Genomic DNA, 23,957 nt, shown 5'->3' on the forward strand with positions numbered 1-23,957 from the left:
ATGTTACAGGAGTCACGTATAGGTCAAACTGGGTAAAGGCAGCCAGTTTCCTAAAGGACATCAGGGTTTAAGTGACAAGAGCTTCATGGCCCAATTTTCTTTAAGAACTGTCTGGCAAAACCTGTCTTATTCTTGGTGGCAGAAATGTTCTTGGATAAAGACCTATTGTGGAAGGATTTGCAGCCCAAAGTCATTCGCAAACAGATAAACTAAAATAAAATGTATTTTAACGAAGTGCTTGCTTTGACTAAATTAGTCGTGTACCCAATGACCTATTTCACCTGGGATCTGCTGTTGCTTGGAAGCTAGATGCACAATTGGGAAAAAAATATGCTACTCTCCTGATATAGATTCTTTCATGAGCAGAATTTTCTCCAAAGACAGTAAACAACATGACAGTCAGTCGGTCTCAAGGGTAAGCTACTGGAAGTTACTATTTTTTCTCACATTACTTAACTCCTAAAGTACAGTGTGTGCAAGCATGTCTAAAATTGGTCAAGGAACTTCAGTTGATTCATATTTGATACGGTTTCCTTGCCAGAGACAGAGTATGTATGGCCTACTTGGATTATCCTGATTTATTTTTAGTGATGCAGAGGTTGTACAAACAGGAAAGTTTCTTCCAAAGTAAACCTCTCCTCCTTTCATTCTCACTGTCACTGCAGCTACCCATGTGAACGAAGGCAAAGCTGTGGTTTACTCCCCATCAGTCCTTTTGTTTCTACTTGGCTCTTCCAAGTGCTTCACCTCACTTGGGAAGTGAACTTTTGGAATTCTACTGTTTCTGTGCTTTGAAGTAGAGGAATGGCAGAAACATGGATGAAAGCTGCAGAGTTTGGCAACATGTATACGGGCAACAAAACAACCAGCAAATACTCACTCTAGGGTCCACAGACTAAAGCAGTCACATATGGAGCTTTCCTACAGTGTACAAGACAGCTGTAGACCCCAACCATGTTATGCCTGTCTTTGCCACCAAAGCTGCACATATGTCACCTCCCTCTATAATACCTGGGATTTCTCTTTGCCCTAACTTGTTAACTCCACTAAATCCTTTGATAATTTTAGCGCTCTGATGCTCTCATTCCTCTACTGCCATCTGTAATCTTCTTTGCTCTCACACTCACTGATTTTACAATTTTCCATGCATCTGGTTTTTAAACAGCAACATCCTTTCATTGCTACAGATAAACCAATTCACATTTCCTCTCAGCAGGGAGCGATGAGGAGAGAGACATTTGCTTTAGGCAAGTCCTACATATAAAACTAGGACCCTTGTCCCAAAGAAAATGGCCTGACCTGCAGGTAAAATTAGGACCCTTGTCCCAGAGAAAATGCTACCAGTGGAGATGGTAGTGGCAGAGGGTTGGAGTCATTGGGGTGTACAAATTCCCGCCCTGCCATATTTTCAACAGATCATGACACACACTCAATTACTAGAATGTAAACTTATTTTGCAATTTGTTCATTCTGATCCTATTCACTTAGAAAATTCAACTAAGTAGTGCAGGCTCCTTTTAATGGATCACAATCTTTGACATTTAAAAAGCTCAATTACGTTGGGCATTTTGGTATTCAAATTCGATCACAACTATCAAAGTCCAAGGAGTGACATATCTTAATATCAACAGTATCCACCCTCCAAGTTATTGAAAACACAGCACAAGTGAGCACATGGAAAAAGTGACCTTTATATTTGTTTCGATATAGTTTATAGGCAATTCCAAAGCCATCCCATTGCACAATGATCTTTTCACTTTTCCTGATGGGATTTAGTAAATGATCAGAACAAACTGGAGGACATATATTTGTTCAGAATCCTAATAATAGAGGGGACAGTCCACTTTAATTTAGGCATGTTTTGCACATTTGATTTTTCTACAGTTTTTTTAATTTTACATTTTTGTCATCTTATCTTCCCCTACCCCTCAAAAATTGCTAAATTTAGAACTGTATTAAATATCCCATGAGCACAACGTATAATCTGCTCTTTTCGGCAATAATTAACATGGTTCTGATGAAATATATTTTCGACATATTATTTAAAGTTTTCCACCAATGTTTTCCTCTCTTGAAGACCATCATTTGAAGTGACAGTTGGCCTTTGGGACTTCACTCAAGTTTAATCTATGAGACTAGACTGACAGCAAATTTTAGAAGGCAATTTGATTTGAGGTTGTGATCTGACCTCTCACCAACGTTGGGACAGTAAAAGCAACTGCAGCACATACTTCCAGCATGGCCAAAATTTCCAAATTCAGCTCAGAGCAACAGTGTTTTCCCATTGGGGAAGGTGGTGGCAAGTATCAAAAGAGTAGTCATCCAGAGGCCCAAGTTAATGCTCTGGGAAAATGAGTCCCTCCCTTTCCCCAGAGTCCTCTCCAATGCCCACTGGCTGCCTGAGCACTCACCTCCAAAATCCCTCTGAGGTGAAGACTTATGTAGTCCCATTGTAAATGACTCTAGCATAATGTCACGCTAGAGCTGGGGGGTTGGGGTCCCAGAGAATGTGCTCATTAAATGACACACTAATGGGACTTTCCTCCTCATAGTAATATAGAAAATAGGTGTAGAAGGAGGCCATTCAGTGCTTTGAGCCTATTCCACCATTCATATCATCCAACTCACCAGATATGCAGTGGGTATTTAGTAACAGCACATTGGTGCTATTTACGACAGGTTCACCTAGATGTGAACCTGTCGTGTGGGCTTCTCCAGGGTAGTAAAAGTGAGTATTGCCCCGGGGAAGCAGACATGGCTGGAAAGTGACAAGGCAGTGTCTCTTGGCAGAGAAGCCTGGCCCCACTGAGACGGGGGACGGGGGAGGAATTCATTTAGATTTGGTCATGGGCCAGGCTCAGATGGAGGAACAGAGGATGTTGGTGATGGCTCCAGTCGAGGCAGGGAAGGGCAGCCACAGAGGTCTGTGCACTGGGAAAGGTATAGTCAGGTTCTGATCCTGACTCAGTTTAAAGATGACTCCCTGATTTTAGTGCAGCTGGGTTTTGCTGGTATGCTTAGGCTCCACCCTACATGATGGAGTGAAAGACAGTCCCTCGATGGCAGAGTGTCATAAGGTCTGGAGAGAAAACCGACTGATTTTCTGGAGAGGAACACGCCTGTTTTCCCACCGGAAAAACCAAGATTCTCCCATGTTTAAAATTAAGTGCAGCAAAGGAAAGGCTGATAACTAAACATTATTGACCAGGTGTGTTAATTTCAATTCCCCAGCAAACATTACTAAAATAAGGTTTAGTGGGCACCAACCATCTGATTCAACTGGCTATTCATAACAGAAGCAGCAAAAAAGTCAAGTCAATCATAGGGAGGCATCACAACCAATTTTTATTTTCACTCAATGTCCAGACACATCTACTTTGTAACCAGGACTGCCAACACTGGAGATTATACCTTCATTCTTCTTCTTGACAGAAATGTTGGGGCTTCATTTGGGATATAGTACTATCATGTCCAGGCTGCAGGTCACAAATTTCTAAACGAATACATGACATGTATGTAAAAAATGTAATTCATGATTAGTTTCAGTTTGTGACTTGCTATATACAAATGTGCGTGTATGCAATTGGTTCAAAACCCACTCCTAGAGAAGCAGGAAATACCTGTTCATTAAATGATGCAATTGCCTCCAGAATGACTTATATTTACATCTCCACTTACTGTAGAAAACATCCCAAAGCACTAAGAACATAACTAGGAAGAGGAGTAGGCAATTTACCCCTCCAGCCTGCTCTGCTTTTTAATACGATCATGGCTGATATCATCTCGGCTTCAATTCCACTTTACTGCCCGTTCACTATAGCCCTTCCAACTCTTACTAATTGAAAACCTGTCCGTATATTCCTTACTCGAACGTTCCAGCATCCACTACATTCTGGGGTAGTGAATTCCATTGACTCTCAAACCCATTGAGAGAAGTAATTTCTCTTCATCTGTTTTAAATCTGCCACCCCTTATCCTCTTCTTCCAGATCATTCTCTCCATGCCAACTTTGTCACTTCCCCTCATCATCTTATACACCTCAGTTAGATCCACACTGATTCTTCTAAACTCCTCTTAAAAAAGAGCAATATCTAGAAAGGCATGTGGGAGGTGGTGGCATAGTGGTATTGTCACTGGACTGGTTATTCAGAAACCCAGGATAACGGTCTGGGGCCATGGGTTCAAATCCTACCATGGCAAATTTTTTAAATACAGAAAATATTTGAAAAAACCTCAGTGGCAAAATTCTGCTTGTCCTTTAGGAAAGGATTCCAACAGGTTTTGCTGCCAGAAATCTCTCATCTCAGGAGTAGGGATTTGAGTCTTAATTGTCTTGTACGGCATGCTTTGTTCCGCTTCAATGTCACCTCCCCCACCCCATGCAGTACTTGCCCAGCAGAGCAGGCCATTCCAATCAAAAGTGCTATTTGTTACTCGGAAGCCATTCTGGTGCAACATCGCTGCGCCCAGCTCCAGTCGGCTAAAAGTCTCCCTGCGACAATCCCTGCGCTGACAGGTCCACCATGAGTCCACATTCAGTCAGTGGGCTTGCTTGCATTTTCCAGCACCACTCTAGTTTTGTGCAAGCCCAACCAGAAGCAAGAGCTTAGCCAAATATCCATGAGGACTTGCCTTCAGTAATGCAGCTGTAATACCAAGCGAGTCCCATGAGAAAAGGTGATGGGGTTTTGGTGGTGGTGGTGGTGGGAGTGACACTGTAGCTGAACAAAGCACGCTGCAGAAAATGATTAAGACTCAAGAGGTGATAAGAGCCTCTTGAACATATGCTTAGTAAAATTATAATTTTTGCAATCAAACATTACCATCTTCTGTGGCACCAATCCAACTCTCAATGCACCAGTAGAATGTAATATTTTGGTACATTATAAAAGTGAATGTGTTTTCATTTAAACAAAAGCAGTCATTGGACTGAATAAAGAGAAAACTACTCAATGAAGAGCAACGAGGAGAAAAAGGATTTTGTAAGTTGACAAAATCGACATTAAAAAAATTGCAAAACAGAGCCAAAATGAAAAGAGAAATATAAAAATAAATTCCTTTCCCCAATATGATCCTCTCCCATTTTTAACCAGAGTCCTGTGGCCTAGGGCAACAATTTATGACCTTTGCAATTTCTGGACACATCTCTTCCCTGGCTAAGCATTAACATAGAATTCAAAGCTAGGTGTGGAAAAGTCCAACTATGGCACCCAAGGTACGTGCAGAGGGAAACATGCCACATGAGCAGTAAGCCATTAATTAATTCGCTTACCGAGTAGTCTTCATGGAGAAAGAAACATGTCGTGTTAACCCAAACAGATTAGATCGATAGCCACAGTCATAAGATCAGTGCAATAACAAGCATCTTAAAAACATTCCCACTAATTAAAAAAAACAAAAGAATAATGATGCAATCAAATTAATGATGTCACCACTGGGATTTAATTCACCCATTATGGTTCTAACAGGATCCAGGTACTTGGAAAAACAGAATCTCACTAGTGATTGAGTTCATTTGTGCAAAAGACCATCATAGCACTGGTTACTGCACAGCTAATTACATGGGTCTTTGAATATTGTGCTATAAAGTATCTAATCAGCAATGCTGCATCATCTACACTTCTCAGAAAAATAAGGATGCCGCCAAATCAATAAATCCATACATTTAAATCTACAGCCAAGGCAGAACTCACTATTCAAATAGCTTTTGTGAGATGGTTCAACTGTAGCATAGTCAATCTTTTGAATCCATAATAAAACTGGAAAAAGCTTGACTCCTGGAAATACGTCTGAAGATGATTTCCTACAGTAACTGATCTTTTCTCCTTCAGATGAAGAATTCCTGCATTTCAATAATCTATTTTATTCCTAGAATTTGTACATTTTCCTTTTCTCTTTATAATAAGACTGGCTTGTTTATACATAGATATATAGTCATTCATCTCAGCTACATAAATGATTGGCAATTAAGGCTAAGCCTGCACTTACCCTTGATAGTTCTTCCTTTTCTCCACTGTCTTTAATAAACATTCTTTCTATTTCTTGATTTATGCCTTCAACACTGTTCTGGATCCGTGAAATTGCCGATTTTGAAACAGTAATGTTTGAGGCTGGACCTGGGATAAATCTTGCTGCAGTGGCCTACGAAGAATAAAAACATTTTGAGAAGGATTTCAGAATACTAGCATGAACATTCACAAAGCAGCCATGGTACAATCCTGCAAACTAACATGTTAAAGTTGATATTGTGTAAATTACAAAACCAATACATTAAGATATGGAGTTCAGAGCCATTTTTGAAATGTAACATATTTCATTTCACCAGCATTAACTGTGGGCAACTATCAGAAGTATATATGTATACACACACAAAATCACTCGGACAATTGTGACACTGAATGCTGAGACCGGCCAAACCAAAGTATAAGGCTGGAGGTCCAGTAAGTATTTTCTCCAAACGATGAATTCTCTCTATCTGGGCTCTAACATGGGCAGGAGAAGCAAGAAGTCAACAAGCAGAAGATTTTTCTTTTAAATGGAGGCTTGTAATCACACACCTCCTCACAACCAAGCTGCATGAGAAGATGTTTGTGAGAAGAGTGGGTGCTTCTCTGCTGTGTCAAACCAGGAGTATTGCAAGTGTACTTAAAAGGATATGTGGAAACTTAGGCAGAAAGGAAAGGAAAAACAAAGAGCGCATATTATTGAAAGTTTTTATATAAATTTCACACCACTACTCAATTGTGATAGCAATGTCTACATGAAACATAGAAACTTGGAGCAGGAGTAGGCCATTTGGCCCTTTGAGCTTACTCTGCCATTCAATATGAACATGGCTGATCCTTGATCTCAATGCCATATTTCCGTTTTCTCTGCATATCCCTTAATGCCATTAAAACTTACATTCTGTCTCTTTTTTGAAAGCAGTGACTTGGCCTCCACAGTCTTCTGTGGTAGAGAATTCCACACGTTCACTCCCATTTGAATGAAGAAATGTTTTCTCATTCCAGTCCTAAATGGCCTATCCCATGTCCTGAAACTGTGTCCTCTGGTTCTAGATTCCACAATTGGGAAAACCATCTTCCCTGCATCTAGTCTGTACTGTCTGTTAGAATTTTATATGTTTCAATCAGACCTCCTCTCATCCTTCCAAATTAGAATGAATACAGGCCCAGTTGAACCAATCTCTCCTCATAAGACAGTCAAACTGCACACAATACTCCAGGTGTGGTCTCACCAAGGCCCTTTATAACTGCAGTAAGACACTCCTACTTCTGAAGTCAAATCCTCTTCTAATGAAAGCCAACATACCATTTGCCTTCGGAATTGCTTGCTGCACTTGCCTCTCCACTTTCATTGGTTGGTGGACAGGGACACCAGATTCCCCTGTACATCCACACTTCCCAGTATATCACTATTTAAATAATAATCTTCCTTTCTGTTTTTCACACTTAAGTATAATTTCACATTTAACCACATGGGACTGCATCTGCCATGTGTTTGGCCACACACTCAACTTGTTAAAATCATCCTGAAGCCTCCTGCATCCTCTACACAATTCACAATTCTGCCCCATTTTGTGACATCAGCAAACTTGGCAAAAATATTCTTTTTCAAGATGGTGCTGGACCATGGCTACTTTTTTCGAGCTGTTCCCAGCATACCCCAAACTCAATCTTTTATTCTTGTTCTCAACACTATATTCTGCACCCTCTCCTTTCCTTCTCCCCTATGTGCTCTATGAATAGGTTTGTCTGTACAGAGGACAACAAACAATACTTTTCACTGTATCCCAATACATGTGACAATAATAAATCAAACCAAAAGCTTTGAGTCCAAATACACCACATCCGCAGGTTCTCCCTCATCCATCCTACTAGTTGCATCTTCAAAAAACTCCAATAGATTTGTTAAGCTTTTTTTTGCCTTTCATAAATGCATGTTGGCGTTGTTCAATCTTGTTAATGCTTTCCAAATATTGTTATAATGTCTTTTATAAAAGACTCTGGCATCTTCCATGTCAGGCTAACTGGTCTGTAATTCTCCCTTTTCTCTCCCTCTCTTTTTCACGGGGTTACATTTGCCACCTTTCAATTGATAGGGATTGTTTCAAAGGAAATATGGTATAAATTCTAATCATAAGATCATAAGAAATAGGAGCTCACTCAGTCCATCAGGCCTGCTCTACCATTCGATAAGATCATAGCTGATCTGACGGTGGTCTTACTCTACTTCTTACTAGGTTCCTAACACCTTCAATTGTCTTGCTAATCAGTACTTTAAATATACTCAAGGACCAGCCTTCACTGCTCTCTGGGGAAGAGAATTCCAAAAACTAACAATCCTCAGAAGAATTACTCTTCAACTCCATCTTAAATAGAAGATTTTTTTATTGCTAAACTGTGCCCTCAGTTCTAGGTTTCCCCACAAGAGGAAACATTCTCTCAGCATCTGTCCTGTCAAGCTCGCTCAAAGTTTCAATAAGATCATGGTTGCTTCAAGTTCCTCTCTCTCCTTTGCTTCTTCATTTTACATTATCCTTGACATGCTTTGTGTTCTACTATGGCAGCTGCAAAATATTTGTTCAAAATTTCTACCATTTCCTTGTCGCTAATTCTCTTCAGCATCTGTCTGTCTTTTGGGCAGGGTCGGGTGTACAGGTAGATGATGGACTATGCCCATGATGTACATCACTTCCAAACTGAAGATCTGGTCTTGCTGTAGAGATTTCTTTGCAAATGACAGTCTCTTCTGCAGTTGGCAGAGATGAACGTCATTGACCAGACAATGATTTTTTTTCTTTACTTTCACTAGGTTTGCTTTCTCGCCATCTGAACAATTACTTGTGCCTCTGCTTTTTCCCCCATGGCCTTCCCAACTGCAATCCAGTCAGAAGCAAGTACTTCCCATGCATTGACTCCAATGTCAGATAACTTGAAGTCTCAGTTATAGATGTCCTTGTACTACAGGCATGGATGGCCTGTTTATCTTGTACTGACAGCATGCTCACTATTAAGTATGTCTTTGGGGATGTGACTGTCATCCATTTGCCACATGACCCAGCCATTGGTGTCACTCCTGATTTCAGAAGCCAGCATGCTGGAATCCCTGCACATTTGCATACTTTGTATTTGGCATTCTGTCCTGTCAGGAGATAAGGTTACGACTGCTTCAAGTTTCCCTCTCCCTCTTCATCTGAGACCGTTCATTTGCTTTGTCCAAGCTTCACTGCTGTAAAGGAGGGTGTGGAGAACACACATCTGGTACACAGAAGATTACATTTGCAATTAGTTTGCTGTTGCTCCACACTCAACCCCTCAATTTTGACATGACGGCTGCTGCCTTAGCAGTTCTGATGCTGATCCAGGGAAAGGTAGATGGGTGGTAATTGTTACCCTGACATATGTGAAGGCTGGGTGACCCGCAGAGTGAGGTTGTCAATGTAAGGTGTAGTGTCTATGTCCTGGATCATAAAGTTGGCCTTCCTGTCACTGATTATCAGTCTAAAGTCCTTGCAGGACCAGTAGGAGCCATCTACAAGCTGCTGCAAGGTGAGCTTTAGTATGGGATGCTAACAATGTCTCACAGGCAAACAGCAGCTCACAGACGAGGATGTTACACATTTTTGTCTTGGTCTAACACATGTTGCGACAGCTTGCCATCAGCTCTGGCATTCAGATAAACAGCCTCATTTGAGTTGCTGAAGATGTACAGTAACGGAAGGGAAAAAAATCAAAGACAGCTGGCACAAGAACATGGTCCACCCCACTGCTGATCTTGAAAGCATCTAATATTGCTGAATTGTAACAAACAGATTGTGCAGGTTCTTGTGGAATGAAGAAATGATGCCCAGGGGCCCAACCAGGTAGTCATTTTTCCACAGCAATTTAAAGAGTCTGTCTCTACTGAAGAAATAAAATTTCTTGATGAGGTCTATGGAGGCAATGTAGATCGGTCTACGTTATTCATGTCACTTTGTCTGTAACTGCAAAGTAGGAAAAGACCTTCCCCATGATATTTAAAGAAGCTCCTCAGTAATTGTTGCATTCTGCTGTGGCTACAAGACTAGACAAAGATAAGAAATTCTGCTGAGAACAATTCATCTGTCCACCATGTACAAGGCACAAGTTGGCAACATGAAGGAATACCCTCCACTTGCCTGGATGGGTACAGCTCCAACACTCAAGTAGCTTGACACCATCTAGGATAAAGCCATCCACTTTACACCCCATCCAGCACCTTAAATATTCACTCCCTTCACCAACAATACACATGGCAGTAGTTTATATCTACAAGGTGCACTGCAACAACTCAAACATCTTTCGACAGTACCTTCCAAACCTGTGAACTCTACCACCAAGGACAAAGGGAGAAGATGCCTTTGGTGGGGATACCACTACTTGCAAACTCTCTTCCAAGCCACACACCATCCTGATTTGGAACCATACCACTGTTCTTTCATTGTGGCTGGGTCAAAATCCTGCAACTCCCACTGTAACAGCACATGGCCTGCAGCAGTTCAAGGTGGACGCTCACCACCATCTTCACAAAGGCAATTAGGGATGGCCAATAAATGCTAGCCTCACCACAAATGAATATTTAAAAAACTGCTGCATATCCTTATTTCCAAATGACATACTGAATATCAACTCAGACAGGAAGACAGCATGTGGGGAAGATTATTCATCAGGAAACTCAAAAAATGGGTTTCCCAGAAGTCCTTTACAGGTAGCATCTGATCAGCATTTTGTGCCTCTGCTCCCTGGTCACACCCAGATTGAAGAATTGAGTCTGCAGCCTTCTGTGAAACGGTTACTTGCCTGCAACACACACATCCCTGGACCATCTTGGTTATAAGCAAAAGTGGGTAGGTTGGGGTCAAGAGTTATATTTTTAACACAACATTTTTTGGTGTTAAATGTACCCACAGTATTTCCATTTTTCAACGGTATATGCACATAACCATCTTGGCTGTCCATGAATTGCATTGGATTATTTCCATTAGTGTAATATTATCTAACAAGGCTGCCAGAAGGAATCAGTGATCAAGCATACAATAATGGCATTGATGTAGGCTATCCACTTAAAATCTGTTCTTAGCAATAAAACAGAAATTTAGAGCACATCAAAGAATCTGTAACATTACCAACACTGACTTCAGGCATTTTTACCAACTGTTCTGAGCATTTAATTAGGTCCCTAGAGTTACGTCATAACAGCAAATGTCAAATTACATTGTCCTCTCTGTACTAAAAACACAAATCATACAGTGGAAAAAAAATGCACCAGAACAGACTGTCTGAGAGTGTCTACTTACGCAAAAAACATTCATTCGGATACATCTCAAATCGTCAACATCGATGATAAATATAGAATAAGTATGATTACAAGAAAAAGATACAGTTCTAATAAACAGTCTCATCCAAAAGGTTGATCTGGCTTCCCATTTTAAATACTCTTAACAACAATTTACATTAATATAGTACATTCAGTAGACTTGAGTGTGTTTGCACAAGGAACAGAATGTAAGCATGCAGGTGCAGCAAGCAATTTGGAAGGCAAATAGCATTTTGGTCTTTATTGCTAGGGATTGGAGTACAAGACTAAAAAGCCTTTCTGCAAATGTAGAGAGTTTTAGTGAAACCACATCAAGGATATTATGTTCAGTATTAGTCTCCACATTTAAGAAAGGATATACGTACAGTGGAGGCAGTACAGCACAGGTTCACTAAATTAGTCCCTAGGACAAAAGGTTGCCTGATGATTGAGGCTGAGTAAATTGGGCCTTTTTTATCAGAAGTTCAGAATATCAAAATGCCATCTCGCTGAAACCTACAAAATCCTAGAGAGTTTTGGTAAGGTAGAGGGTGAGAGATTGTTTCTGCTAGTCAGAGAACCTAAAACAGGGGGACACAGTCTCAGAATAAGGGGCTAATCATTGAAGACTGAGATGAGAAGAAACTCCTTCACTTAAGGTTTGCAAATCTTTGCAATTCCCCATCCCAAAGTGTTGTGCATGCTCCATTGTTGAATACATTTAAGGCTCAGATAGACAGGGAATTAAGGGATATGGGAGCAGGTGGGAAAATGGAGTCATAGCCAATGATCAGCCACGATCATATCGAATAGCAGCGAAGGCTTAACAGGCTATACGACCTATTCCTGCACCTATTTCTTGTTCAACATATTAAGACATCCCGAAGCATTTAACGAGTGATATCAATCAAAACATTTTGGCATAAAGCTATATAAGGAGACATCAGGACAAAAGACTAAAATCTCAAACTGAATTTAAAGGTGCATCTTAAAAAAGAGAAATGGCAAGGCAGTGACACTTAGAGAAGGTTTTCCAAAGCTTTAGGGGCACAGCCTGCACTGCAGTAATTAAAACTGGGTTTGTGGCAGAGGCTAGAATTGGAAGAGCACAGACATTTCCAAGGCTGACTACTTATGAATGTAGAAGACTTCATCTTAATATGAATCACTACTTTTTACAGTGAGCTTTAATAAAGCCTGGTTTTAAAATAAACATCAGGCACAATTTATATCAACAACTTGGATGAAGGACCAAATACATGGATGCTAAGTTTGCTGATCACAAAGATAGGTTGGAAAGTAAGTTGCAAAGATGACAAAGAGTACGCAAAGGGACATGGATAGGTTAACTGAGTGGGCAGTAATTTGGCAGATATAAACGTGGGAAAATGTGAATTTGTCCATTTTGGCAGGAAGAATAGAAAAACAGCATGTTATTAAAATGGAGAGAGATTTTACAACTCTTGAGGTACAGAGGCACTGTCCTAGTACAATCAGGAAAAGTTAGCATACAGGTGCAGAACATGATTATGAAGTCAATTGGGAAGCCACTGTTTATTTTGCTCAGGGAATGGAAGGATGTTTTGTTATATTGCTACAGTTATACAGGGCATTGGTGAGAACATATTAGAGTACTGTGTGCAGTTTTGCATGGCTGCCTTATTTAAGAAAGGATACAAATGTGTTAGAAGCAGTTCCAAGAATGTTCACATGACTGATATCTGGATGGGAGGCTATCTTACAAGGAAAGGTTGCACAGGCTGAGCCTCTATAAAATGGAGTTTAAAATAATAAGAGGTGACACTAAGATCCTGAGGAAACTTGACAAGGTTGCTGAAAGGGTGTTTCCCCCTGTGGGAGAGATTAAAACAGTTTAAAAGTAAGTGGTTTCCCATTTCAGATGGAGAGAAGAAATGTGTTCTGAGGCATGTGAATCTTCGGAACGCTCTTTCCCCAGAGAGCAGTGGAGGCAGGGTTAATTAATACTTTTAAGGCAGAGGTAGATAGATTATTGACTAATAAGGGAATCAAAAGGTTAACATACGAGGAATATGGAGTGACAGTCAAAATCAGATCATATTGAATGGTCAAACAGGCTCAAGGGGCCAAATGGTCTACTCCTGCTCCAATTTGTATGCTCATTTGTAAATGTGTTGGATCTTGGAATACCCTTAAAACAGTTTTACAAATAATTCCTACAAACATATTTTCTGAGAAGAGCTCTATTCAACTCAAAGCACCAATTCTGTTTGTCTCTACATAATGCGGCCAGATATGTTGTTTATTTCCAGCACTTTGTTTTTATTACTATAAAGATCCTGTACTTGCTGACCAAAGCTAATGTCTGTATGAATGAGTCCCTCTGAGGAGCCAAAGCACAGCAGGTTGCAGTAATGGAAAGTCAACAACAAAAATGTTGAAAAAATAGATGGAAAACATGACTAGAATGTGAAAGATTGCAGTAGCATTTTCCTTTGTATATAAATGACAATCACACTGTTCACAACTTCCAAATACAATATTAAATCATTAAAAACATGCCACACCTTTTCTCTATTAGATCAAACTGAGGAAAGGTTTGTTGCAGGAAACAAGATAATTCCACAAAGGTAGCTACACCTTACCTTGCTTCCTTTCTCCAGGCCTTCAAAATCCTCCAAAAACATGTCCTCATTTGTTAAAATATTTATTTTCATGCACGGTGCCCAACTTCCCATCCTGTCTCATATTCGGGTTTTCTTTTATGCAAACAGCACTGGAGTAATGTGGCAACAGCATAAAATCCAAGTAAATGACATTTCCTTGCACTTTTAATCTGATTATTGACATACTGCTTTGTCAGTGGTTTTCAAACAAGGGACCCCCAAACACAGCTTCCAGAACATAAGATAAGAAATAGGAGCAGGAGTGGCTTGCAAAGGGAATTGGATCTGAAGAAGATAGATTTGCAGAGCAACAATGAATGGCAGGAGAATGTCACCAAGTGAAATTCTCTCACAGAGAGACAGAATTGTTACAGTATAGAAGGAGACTATGATTAAGATATTTGTTTCCACGAGCTTGCTCCACCATTCAATATGATTTAGCTCACTTTTGTCTTCAACTTCAGTTACTTGCCTGCTCTACATATTTCTCGATTTGCCAAGACTCAAAATCCTGGTATCCGAGCCATAAATTTGTATGATGATGGAATAGCAGCAACACTCTGGAATTCAATCCCAAAGATTCACTACAGAGTGATGAAATTTCTCCTATCAGTACCCTGAGGTTGTGTCCCCATGTATGCCAAGGAGATGAAACAATCTCTCAATTCTATCCTGCCAAGCAGAATCTTGCATGTTGAAATAAGACCTCTTCTCATTCCTCTAAATTGCATAAAATACAGGCCCAATTCATTTATCCTATCATGCCAACTACCAATTGAGCAGGTTTTACTGCCTTTAGTACAAGTATGTCCTTCTATAGATGCAGAGCAAAACCGTATACCCTACTTAATTTGCATCTCACTAAAGCTCTACACAATTGCAGGAACACTTCCTTATTCTCGCATTCCAATCCCCTGGCAATAGAGGCTAGCATGGCATTTGCTTTCCCAATTGCTTTCTGTATCTGCATTCTACTCTTTTGTTCCTTATAAATCCAGTTCCTATGAGCATAATGTTACGCCGTTGTTTAAGAAGGGTGCCAGACAAAAGGCAGGGAATTATAGGCCAGTTAGTTTAACGTCTGTTGTAGGTAAAATGTTAGAATCCGTCATCAAGGAGGAAATAGCAAGGCATCTTGAGAGGAATTGCTTGATAGAGCAGACGCAGCACGGTTTCGTTAAAGGGAAGTCGTGTCTGACAAATTTACTGGAGTTCTATGAGGATGTGTCTAGGGCGGTGGATAGAGGAGAGCCGGTGGATGTGGTCTTTCTGGATTTTCAGAAGGTTGGTGACTAGTGGAGTGCCTCAGGGGTCGGTGCTGGGGCCTCAGCTATTTACCATTTATATAGATGATCTGGAGGAGGGAACCGAGTGTAGGGTGTCGAAATTTGCTGATGACACCAAGATTGGAGGAAAGGCAAATTGTGCTGAGGGTGTGGAGAGTCTACAGAAGGATCTAGATAGGCTGGGCGAATGGGCCAGGAAATGGCAAATGGAATTTAATGTTGGCAAGTGTGAGGTGGTCCACTTTGGTAGGAATAATGGTAGGAAGGATTATCACTTACGTGGCGAAAAACTGCAGCAGGCGACGGTGCAGAGGGACCTTGGGGTCCTTGTGCATGAGTCGCAAAAACCCAGCTTGCAGGTGCAGCATGTGGTCAGGAAGGCGAATGGGATGCTGGCCTTCATAGCGAGGGGGATTGAATATAAAAGTAGGGAGGTCTTGCTGCGGCTGTATAGGGCATTGGTGAGGCCGCAGCTGGAGTACTGTGTGCTGTTTTGGGCGCCGTACTTACGCAGGGATATTTTGGCCTTGGAGGGAGTGCAGAGGAGGTTTACTAGGCTGATGCCGGAGTTGAGGGGGTTGAGCTATAAGGAGAGGCTGAATAAACTAGGCTTGTACTCGTTAGAGTTTAGAAGAATGAGGGGAGATCTCATTGAGACGTATAAGATGATGAATGGGATGGATAGGATAGAGGTGGAGAGACTCTTCCCGCTCAGAAAGGATAATAGGACTAGGGGGCACAGCCTCAAGATAAAGGGGGGACGGTTTAGAACGGAGTTGAGGAACTTCTTCACTCAAAGGGTGGTGAATCTCTGGAATTCTCTGCCCGTTGAAGTGGTGGAGGCTACCTCGCTAAATATTTTTAAGACGCGGGTTGATGGGTTTTTGATAAGAGAGGGGATTAAGGGTTATGGGGAGAGGGCGGGAATGTGGAACTGAGCCACGACAGATCAGCCATGATCTTACTGAATGGCGGGGCAGGCACGAAGGGCTAGATGGCCTACTCCTGCTCCTATTTCTTATGTTCTTATGTTATAAATTTTCAGAAACTCCTTGCCTTTCATAACAGCAGGAATAAGAGCAAGAGCAGACCATATGACCCATCAAGCTTGTTCCATTATTTAGTACGACTGTGGCTGATCTTAGGTTTCAACTCCATTTTCGTGTCCGCTCCCCACATTTCTCAATTCCCTGAAATACCATTTGTCTATGCCAGCCTTAAATGTGCTCAACAATGGAACATCCACAAGCTTCTTGGACAGAGAATTTCAAAGATTCACAATCTTTTAGTGAAAGAATGTCACCTCATTTCTGTCCCAAATTAATGGCTCTTTATCCTGAGATTGTGCCCCATGTTTAGTTACCCTAACCAATGGAAACAATCTTAGTATCCATTCTATCAAGTCTCTTCAGAACTTGGTAGGTTTCAATGAGATTGCATCTCATTCTTCTAAACTCCAGCACAAAAAATATTTTGTTTCCAATTCTTACTGTCATAAACAATTTAAAAGATGCTTCCCTAAAGATGCCCATGAACAATATATTTGTATACATGTCCTGTGTATATTTTACCCTTGGAGTGAGTGATTCAATTTTAAGATAACCCTGTAGCAAAGCCTTTTTACTTAAATCAGAAACAGTTTATTGCACATTATTGCTCTGGAGATTACCCAAGGATCGTCACTAACACGTGCACAATGATTAGTTACGCAGGAAGATAAAAATGATACTTATAAAGAGTGGATCAATTAAGTTTCCTTTAGTCGGTGCAGGCCTGATGTGTTGGAAAGAGAGATGTTACATTGTCTGTGAAGGTCTTGAGGTTGTGGAGACATCTCTGCGGCTGCAAAGACTTCCACTACCAAATTGCTGAAGGTTGTTTTAGCAGGTTAGCTTAATAGGTAGAAACAGGATTTACAGGGAGGGGAGAAGGGTCATTTAATTGTTAGTACAACTTGAATATCACTGAAGAGAGACACGTTGCCAAAATATTTCTTCCTACACTCATCAGAACAAATGCCAGAGTGCCAAATTTCAAACAATCACAACAAACATACAACGGGATAAATTTGTGCTTATTGGTTGGCAAGTTGACTCTGATTGGCCAAGACATTACTAGCAGAAAGCAATGGGGAACTAACTAACTATAGGCTCCAAATGCTTCCAGGTAATTCAAAGGGGCACAAAGTTTGGAGTTTTTTAATGTTTTCAAAGAACAGGTCCCTGTGTATGAAAGTATTTGCTTCTAGCAAGCATAAATGAGCCATATAATGAGCTCAACTGATTATCTGAAATTGGTTGCTGGGGCAGTTATTAGAGCACTCAGGATTATTCAGTAAGTGCTTCCCAATTGTAGACTTGCATCTAACAGCAGATGTTTTGTTTTGGGTCGGGTCTTGCAAAGGTAGGGCTGGTTGAGTGTGGTCAATACTCTGCCCATTACGAACAGCTGAAAAATCATTATTTCATCTGATCAGCCAATAAATGGGGTGTTCGGTTTTAACGATCTTATCCGAAACTTCTGTGAAAACACAGCACTACTTTACTTTCGATGAGATAGAGTGTTCTCTGAGCTGTGGTTACACATGATATTATGCTGTTAAACTTCTATCCTTTGAAACATGACTTGAATCAGAAAGCCAGCTGCTGTTTTATTTTAATAAAATTAAATGCAAAATATCTTCACATTCTCAAAAACAAAACCTTGAGGTTTCTACTTTTACTTAAACTTTTCAGCTTCTGTATTACCTTACAGATGAGTCACAGCTCAATCATTATCTTCACTATCCCCGATATCAAGATAGACTTTCAGTAACATACCCAGGACAACATATAAAAAACCTCAGTTAATCACTTCAGCTAGTGGAATAATTTAGAATCTTCACAGGATCTTTCTCCCGTTTATGAAACCAACAGGATTACTACAGTGCACATTGCTTTAGTCCAAAAAAAAGTAAGCAGATAAATAAATAAATATGTTTATAGTAGAAACTCTACTATTTAGCATACAGGATAACAGAGCCACAATATCAAATTCATATTCAATAATTACTTTTAATCAACATATATGGTGTTCCTTCTTTTTCACCAGCATATCAACTATACTGGCCTGAGTAATGATTTCAAACCAAAACTCTAAACTTAAAAATCTAATTTTGTTAAATAGTTCTTGTCAAGAAAATCTGTCAGGAACATCCAAGATATTATAATATTTTTCTGTTGGTTATATTGTCATATTTTTAAACTGAAGTGAGTGTTGTAATTAGAGACACAGTGACTGTGTGAATCAAAACTATGGGTTTGATATGGTAATAAAGCTAGCAATACTTCAAATAGATATTCACCCAAGATAATTTAGTAAGAATAGAACCAAAGAATCCCTATAGCACAGAAGGAAAATGGTCACAGATCAGGAATAGATTTGAATGGATTGTTGTGATTCAAAGGTATGCCAGGTGCAAACGAAAAATGGTCTAGGTAAAGTATGGACAGAGTGAGGTTAATTTTGTTTTCAACAGTAAAAGCTATAGAGATGAAATTAATCAATTCTAGGAGACAGCAGTTGAAAACAGACTGGGTGAGACAATGGTGAGATCAAAGGAAAGAATTATTTAAGGAGAGCCTATGGAAAGAGCTGTTTTAGATCTCAGCAGACAGCAGAAATTGCTGGTCAAACTCCCAGAAAGCAGTGCGAATGAGGCCAGATCTGAAAAGCCAGCTGTTGTTATTCTCAGAGGGCATTGCAACAGAAATTAAAGGCACTGTGTGGTAAAGGCTACTGAACTTTCATAAACCTTTAAGGTATTGTGGAACAGATGGGGAAGGTTTGCTTTGAAGGTAGTCAAAATAAGATCATTTGAAACAGTTTTAAAATATTGGTACCATGCGAAGCCCTTGTCATACATAAGTGTAATTCTATTTTATTTTTTCCTTATTTCTTAATGAATTTTTATTTTACTATAAGATTATCACATGTAGTCAAGCACATGTTTCCAGACTTCAAAACCTCTCATGCTATACAAATTACAAAATAAAAATATGAAAGCAGCTGTCTCAAGTTTTCCTTCTGGAATACGAACAGCTCGGCACTTGCCATCAGGCGTGCCCTTTTTAATACACAAAACTATAGCTAGGACCTCTTTCTAAATAACCATCTCAGCTCAAAGGAAGCTTTCAACACTGCATGTTACTAAATTAGACATCTATTTATATATGGATTAAGTAGCTTATATCTGCTCTCAATCCATCTTCAACATTTGTTTTCAGGGAAGATTATGGAATGTAACACTTGCTGGCTTTTATAATCATAATAAAGATAAGGAATATATTTAAAAGGTCCAGCAAAAATATATAATTTGTCACAAAACATAGCTTACTGCCTTTCTGACTAACCAGAGAATGCTACAGCACAGAAAGAGAACAATTAATCCATCAAATCTGCGTCAGTGCTTTCTCCATGAGTCACCTATCCCATGCTCATGGAATCCTCTGTTTCAAAGAGCTAATTTCACTTCTAGAATAATTATGGACATAAGCAGGGACACTGCAGAGAATTTCCCATTCTAGTTACCCTCTCATTGTTTTGCAATAATCGCTGTTTAAAAAGGAGTGTATGTGAAACAGGATAGGGCTCATGCTATATCCTTCACAGTTCGAAACTATCCTTCTTACAATTTATGATGTCTCCAAGCTTCACCATCAAATTTTGAAATTCTGCCCTTACACCAAGTTGCAGCAGCCCTGCCATTTGTTACTAAATTTGCTACTATTAAAACTTAATGCTGCGAATAAACATTTATCAATACTAATAAACCTAATCAATACTAATAAACATTACTAATATATATAATTCCTTCCGATATGTGATACACCTGCTTTAAAAAATATAAGTCTCACCAGTTTATTGGAAAATGGATTGGAAATAGTCTATCACCTACTGACCTTTGATATCACACCTCAATTTTGCTTCACACTGACATGAAACGGTCCCATTCCTACCGCTTTCACTGCTTTGATTGAACTCTTCCCTTTCCTCTCCATTCACTTTAAATCCCTGCTGTTCTTATTGTTTCTTGCCACTTGGACTCTACGCTTTCTTTTCTGCGAGGATTCTTCAATCTGTTTGGTTGATTGGCTTCCCTGGTGCCTGGCCATTGCTGGAAGTTACAATTTCTGTGCAGATGCTGTCAAATCCAAACTGCCATTGGAAAAAGAGGAAGGCTGAGTTATCATTTGCTCATTTTTATCATAATTTCAATGGGGCCATTGGCATTGTCTTACTTCTGCTCTCTGCTTTTCTTCAAGCTTCCAAAGTTCATGTTTCAATGTAATTCACCCATTTTTCTTCCTCTTCTGTTTTAATTCTGTTTTTTGTTCAATTGTTGCCAGGATAAAGCCACTAGGACTTTATTTCCAGTGTCTGTACTTGGTTATTTTTCTAATTGTACTTAATTGTTGAGATTCCTGAACTATTTCTCTTGATCTAATCCACTCATTTGTCTTTCTGTTCATCTAGCTGATTCTGAGAATCCTCTGCCATACCCACAATGCCAAAGCTGTTATCCTCCCCTCATCCTCTTTCACAGTGCAATACTCTACACCAATAACTATATTAGATAGTTTATCATCTTCACACCAATACTGTTGGAACTTCCAGCTGCTACTTATATCTCACACTGTAGCAAATCTAAATTGGATTTCATTCTTGGATGTGACTTTGATGTTTATCACCAAGCCAAGATATTTGAAATTGCCCACTGCCTCTATCTCGTTGCTTCTAAACTTGGAGCTTTTCATTGCCATTTATAGCCACAACTCATTTAAGTTCAGTCCAAAAGACTCTATTTTGAGTCGGCCTTCCATAGTCTCTACATTTCCCTTTGTACTGGCTATGAATGTGGTGTCAGCTGCATACCTGAGATTCTATATGCTATGGCCTCCTTCAGTGCAGCCACATTTCTCTGATTACTCTTCCTGTGCCATCCTTACTATCTTTTTTCCCACAGCATTAAACAGCATGGATGACAGAAGACATTGCACCATAAAGCCAGCTAACATTTTTCAGGCGAATGCCAATCCTCATTTCTTCACAGCTGATAGCAAAACCTTAGCTTTTAGTCGAGTGAATCTTCACTGAGCTTTCAATGGCTTTAATATCCTTCTTAAAATGTGGTGCATAGTAACATGTGGAATGCACCAGCTCAGTTTTTCCAATCCCTTTAATTTTACCATTCACTCCAATTAAAATTGCTTTCAGTTTTCTACACCTGTAAGTTCTGAAACAAAAAACAATTTGCATCATTCACAATGTTTGTGGCAGAAGGAAAGATAGATTATTCACTGCTTTTCTGTGAAACAAGCATACATTTATTCAGATGCTAATAGTTATTCAACAGTGAGTCTTCTCCCGCTGGTAATAAATACATCCTAGCTATTGAAGCATGGAAAGCTGCAACTTGATGGGGATTGTGGGGCAAGCTAAGGCATGTGGATGCCATCCAATGACAACAACGCATTTTTTAAAAATGAATAAACCTAACAGAAACTTTCGAACAAGCTGCGAATATATGGTTTGGCTTTTTTTGTACTTGGCTTCCTTATGTAAATCTGGATAATTAATGTTGGTTCAGCTAATATCTACCTATACATACAACCTTGTTCTTTAAAATTAAATGAGCAAATAAAAAAAATTGAGCACCATGTCTTTTAAAATCATGGATTGCCTACGTATAAGCATTTTATAAAAAAACTGAAACATAAGCCATTAAGAACAATAATAATTAGGAAGGTACAGACAGTCAGTCTTCAAAACATGATTGAAGCTTCTTTGCCATTTACAATTTGTGGGTTTTTTTGTTATGTTGGAGGTGGGGGTGGGGGTGGGGGTGGGGGGGGGGGGGGGGGGGAGGTGCGGGTGGAGGCAATGGAAATGTAACCTGATCAGGTTTAAATATTATTCATTGAAAGTATGAACAAAAGCTCAAGGATTTGAATCCATTATCATTGAAGGTCATGCATACATTTCAAAGAGTTTATCTTGCTAGGCTCCATCCATGCTTATTTGGTTCTTCTCAGTGAATTTAATTGAGTCAGGTTTGAAAATGGAAGTCTCAAAAGAAAAAGATTCCAATGATACATTTTTCTACAGCCAATATCAGCATCAGGATCATCATTCTTAAGTACTAAGGGGCTACAGTTATAAAGAGAAATTTGGGCTTTTATCAGTAGAACCGAGAAGATTAAGGAGAAGTTAATCAGGGGCTTTCAAGATTCTGAATTAAGAGAACAGAAAAAGTAAGAAAATAAAAAAAGTATCTTTTGTGACCTCTGGATATCTGATGTTTCAAAGCCAGTGTGAATTGTAAGTTAGAACTGTGATCTTCGTTGGTACAAACATAGATAGGAAGAGGAATGAGGTCCTAAAAGCATGTTAGGAAGTTAGGAAAAAAATTAAATGGCAGGAATCTCAATTATGCGCAGTGCCACGTGCTGATGAGCACAAGAATAAAAGGATTGAGTAACTGAATTCAAGGCAGAAGAATTGGTGTAGGCATTTCTGAGGCACTGGGACCAGTTCTAGGGCAGGTGGGGCCTGCACAAGATAGACAAGTTGCACCTTAGCAGGGCTGGGACAAACAGAGATTTGTTAGTGCTGTTGGAGTGAGTTTAAACTAGAGTAGCAGGGGGATGGAAACCAAGAGGAAAGAAAACTGGTAACTGGAAGTTTAAAAGTAATGAGCAAAATTAGATGGCAGACGAAATGACGGCAAGCATCAAAAAGGATCAGAATGTGGAATAATGTTAAAAATACAAAGTTAAGGGAACTATCAGAATGTATGCAGTATTAGCAATTAGGTGTAAACAGAGGTAAATGGATATCAGTTTGATTTGATTTATTATTACATATTATTGTCACATATTAACATATAGTGAAAAGTATTGTTTCTTGCACAAAACATACTGTTCATAGAGAAGGGAAGAAGAGAGTGCAGAATGTAGTGTTACAGTCATGCCTAGAGCATAGAGAAAGATCAATTTAATGCAAGGTAAATCCATTCAAAAGTCTGATGGCAGCAGGGAAGAAGCTGTTGAGTCGGTTGGTACATGACTTCAGGCTTTTGTATCTTTTTCCCCCGAAGGAAGAAGGTGGAAGAGAGAATGTCCATGGTGTATGGGGTCCTTAATTATGCTGGCTGCTTTGTTGAGGCAGCATGAAGTGTAGGCAGAGCCAATGGATGGGAGGCTGGTTTGCGTGATGGATTGGGCTACATTCATGATCCTTTGTAGCTCCTTGCCGTCTTGGGCAGAGTAGGAGCCATACCAAGTTGTGATACAACCAGAAAGAATACTTTCTATCGTGCACCTGTAAAAGCTAGAGAGAGTTGTAGCTGACATGCCAACTTTCCTTAATCTTCTGAGAAAGTAGAGGCGTTGGTGGACTTTCTTAACTATAGTGTCAGCATGAGGAGGACAAAGGCAGGTTATTGGTGATCTGGATACCTAAAAACTTGAAGCTTTTGACCCTACTTCGTCCCCATTGACGTAGACAGAACCATGTTCTCCTTTACGCTTCCTGAAGTCGATAATAATCTCCTTCATTTTGTTGACATTGAGGGAGATATTATTGTTCCCACACTAGTTCACCAGATTTGCTATCTTATTCATGTACTCTGTCTCATCATCGTTTGAGATTCAACCCACTACAGTGGTGT

The 23,957-nt window shown here is 39.8% G+C and overlaps 1 protein-coding gene across 1 annotated transcript in view; it reads right to left on the reverse strand.

The window, feature by feature from the left end:
• glcci1a (glucocorticoid induced 1a) overlaps nucleotides 1-23,957 on the reverse strand; it is a 201,980-nt gene that overhangs the window by 45,222 nt on the left and 132,801 nt on the right. The window contains exon 5 of the mRNA XM_080207613.1: nucleotides 5,989-6,141. Coding sequence (XP_080063739.1) covers nucleotides 5,989-6,141 — 153 coding nt within the window. The remainder of the gene's footprint in view (nucleotides 1-5,988; nucleotides 6,142-23,957) is intronic.

Source organism: Carcharhinus amblyrhynchos, chromosome 2 (assembly GCF_965287045.1).
Source record: "Carcharhinus amblyrhynchos chromosome 2, sCarAmb.v2.hapA, whole genome shotgun sequence".
Taxonomy (NCBI): Eukaryota; Metazoa; Chordata; class Chondrichthyes; order Carcharhiniformes; family Carcharhinidae; genus Carcharhinus; species Carcharhinus amblyrhynchos.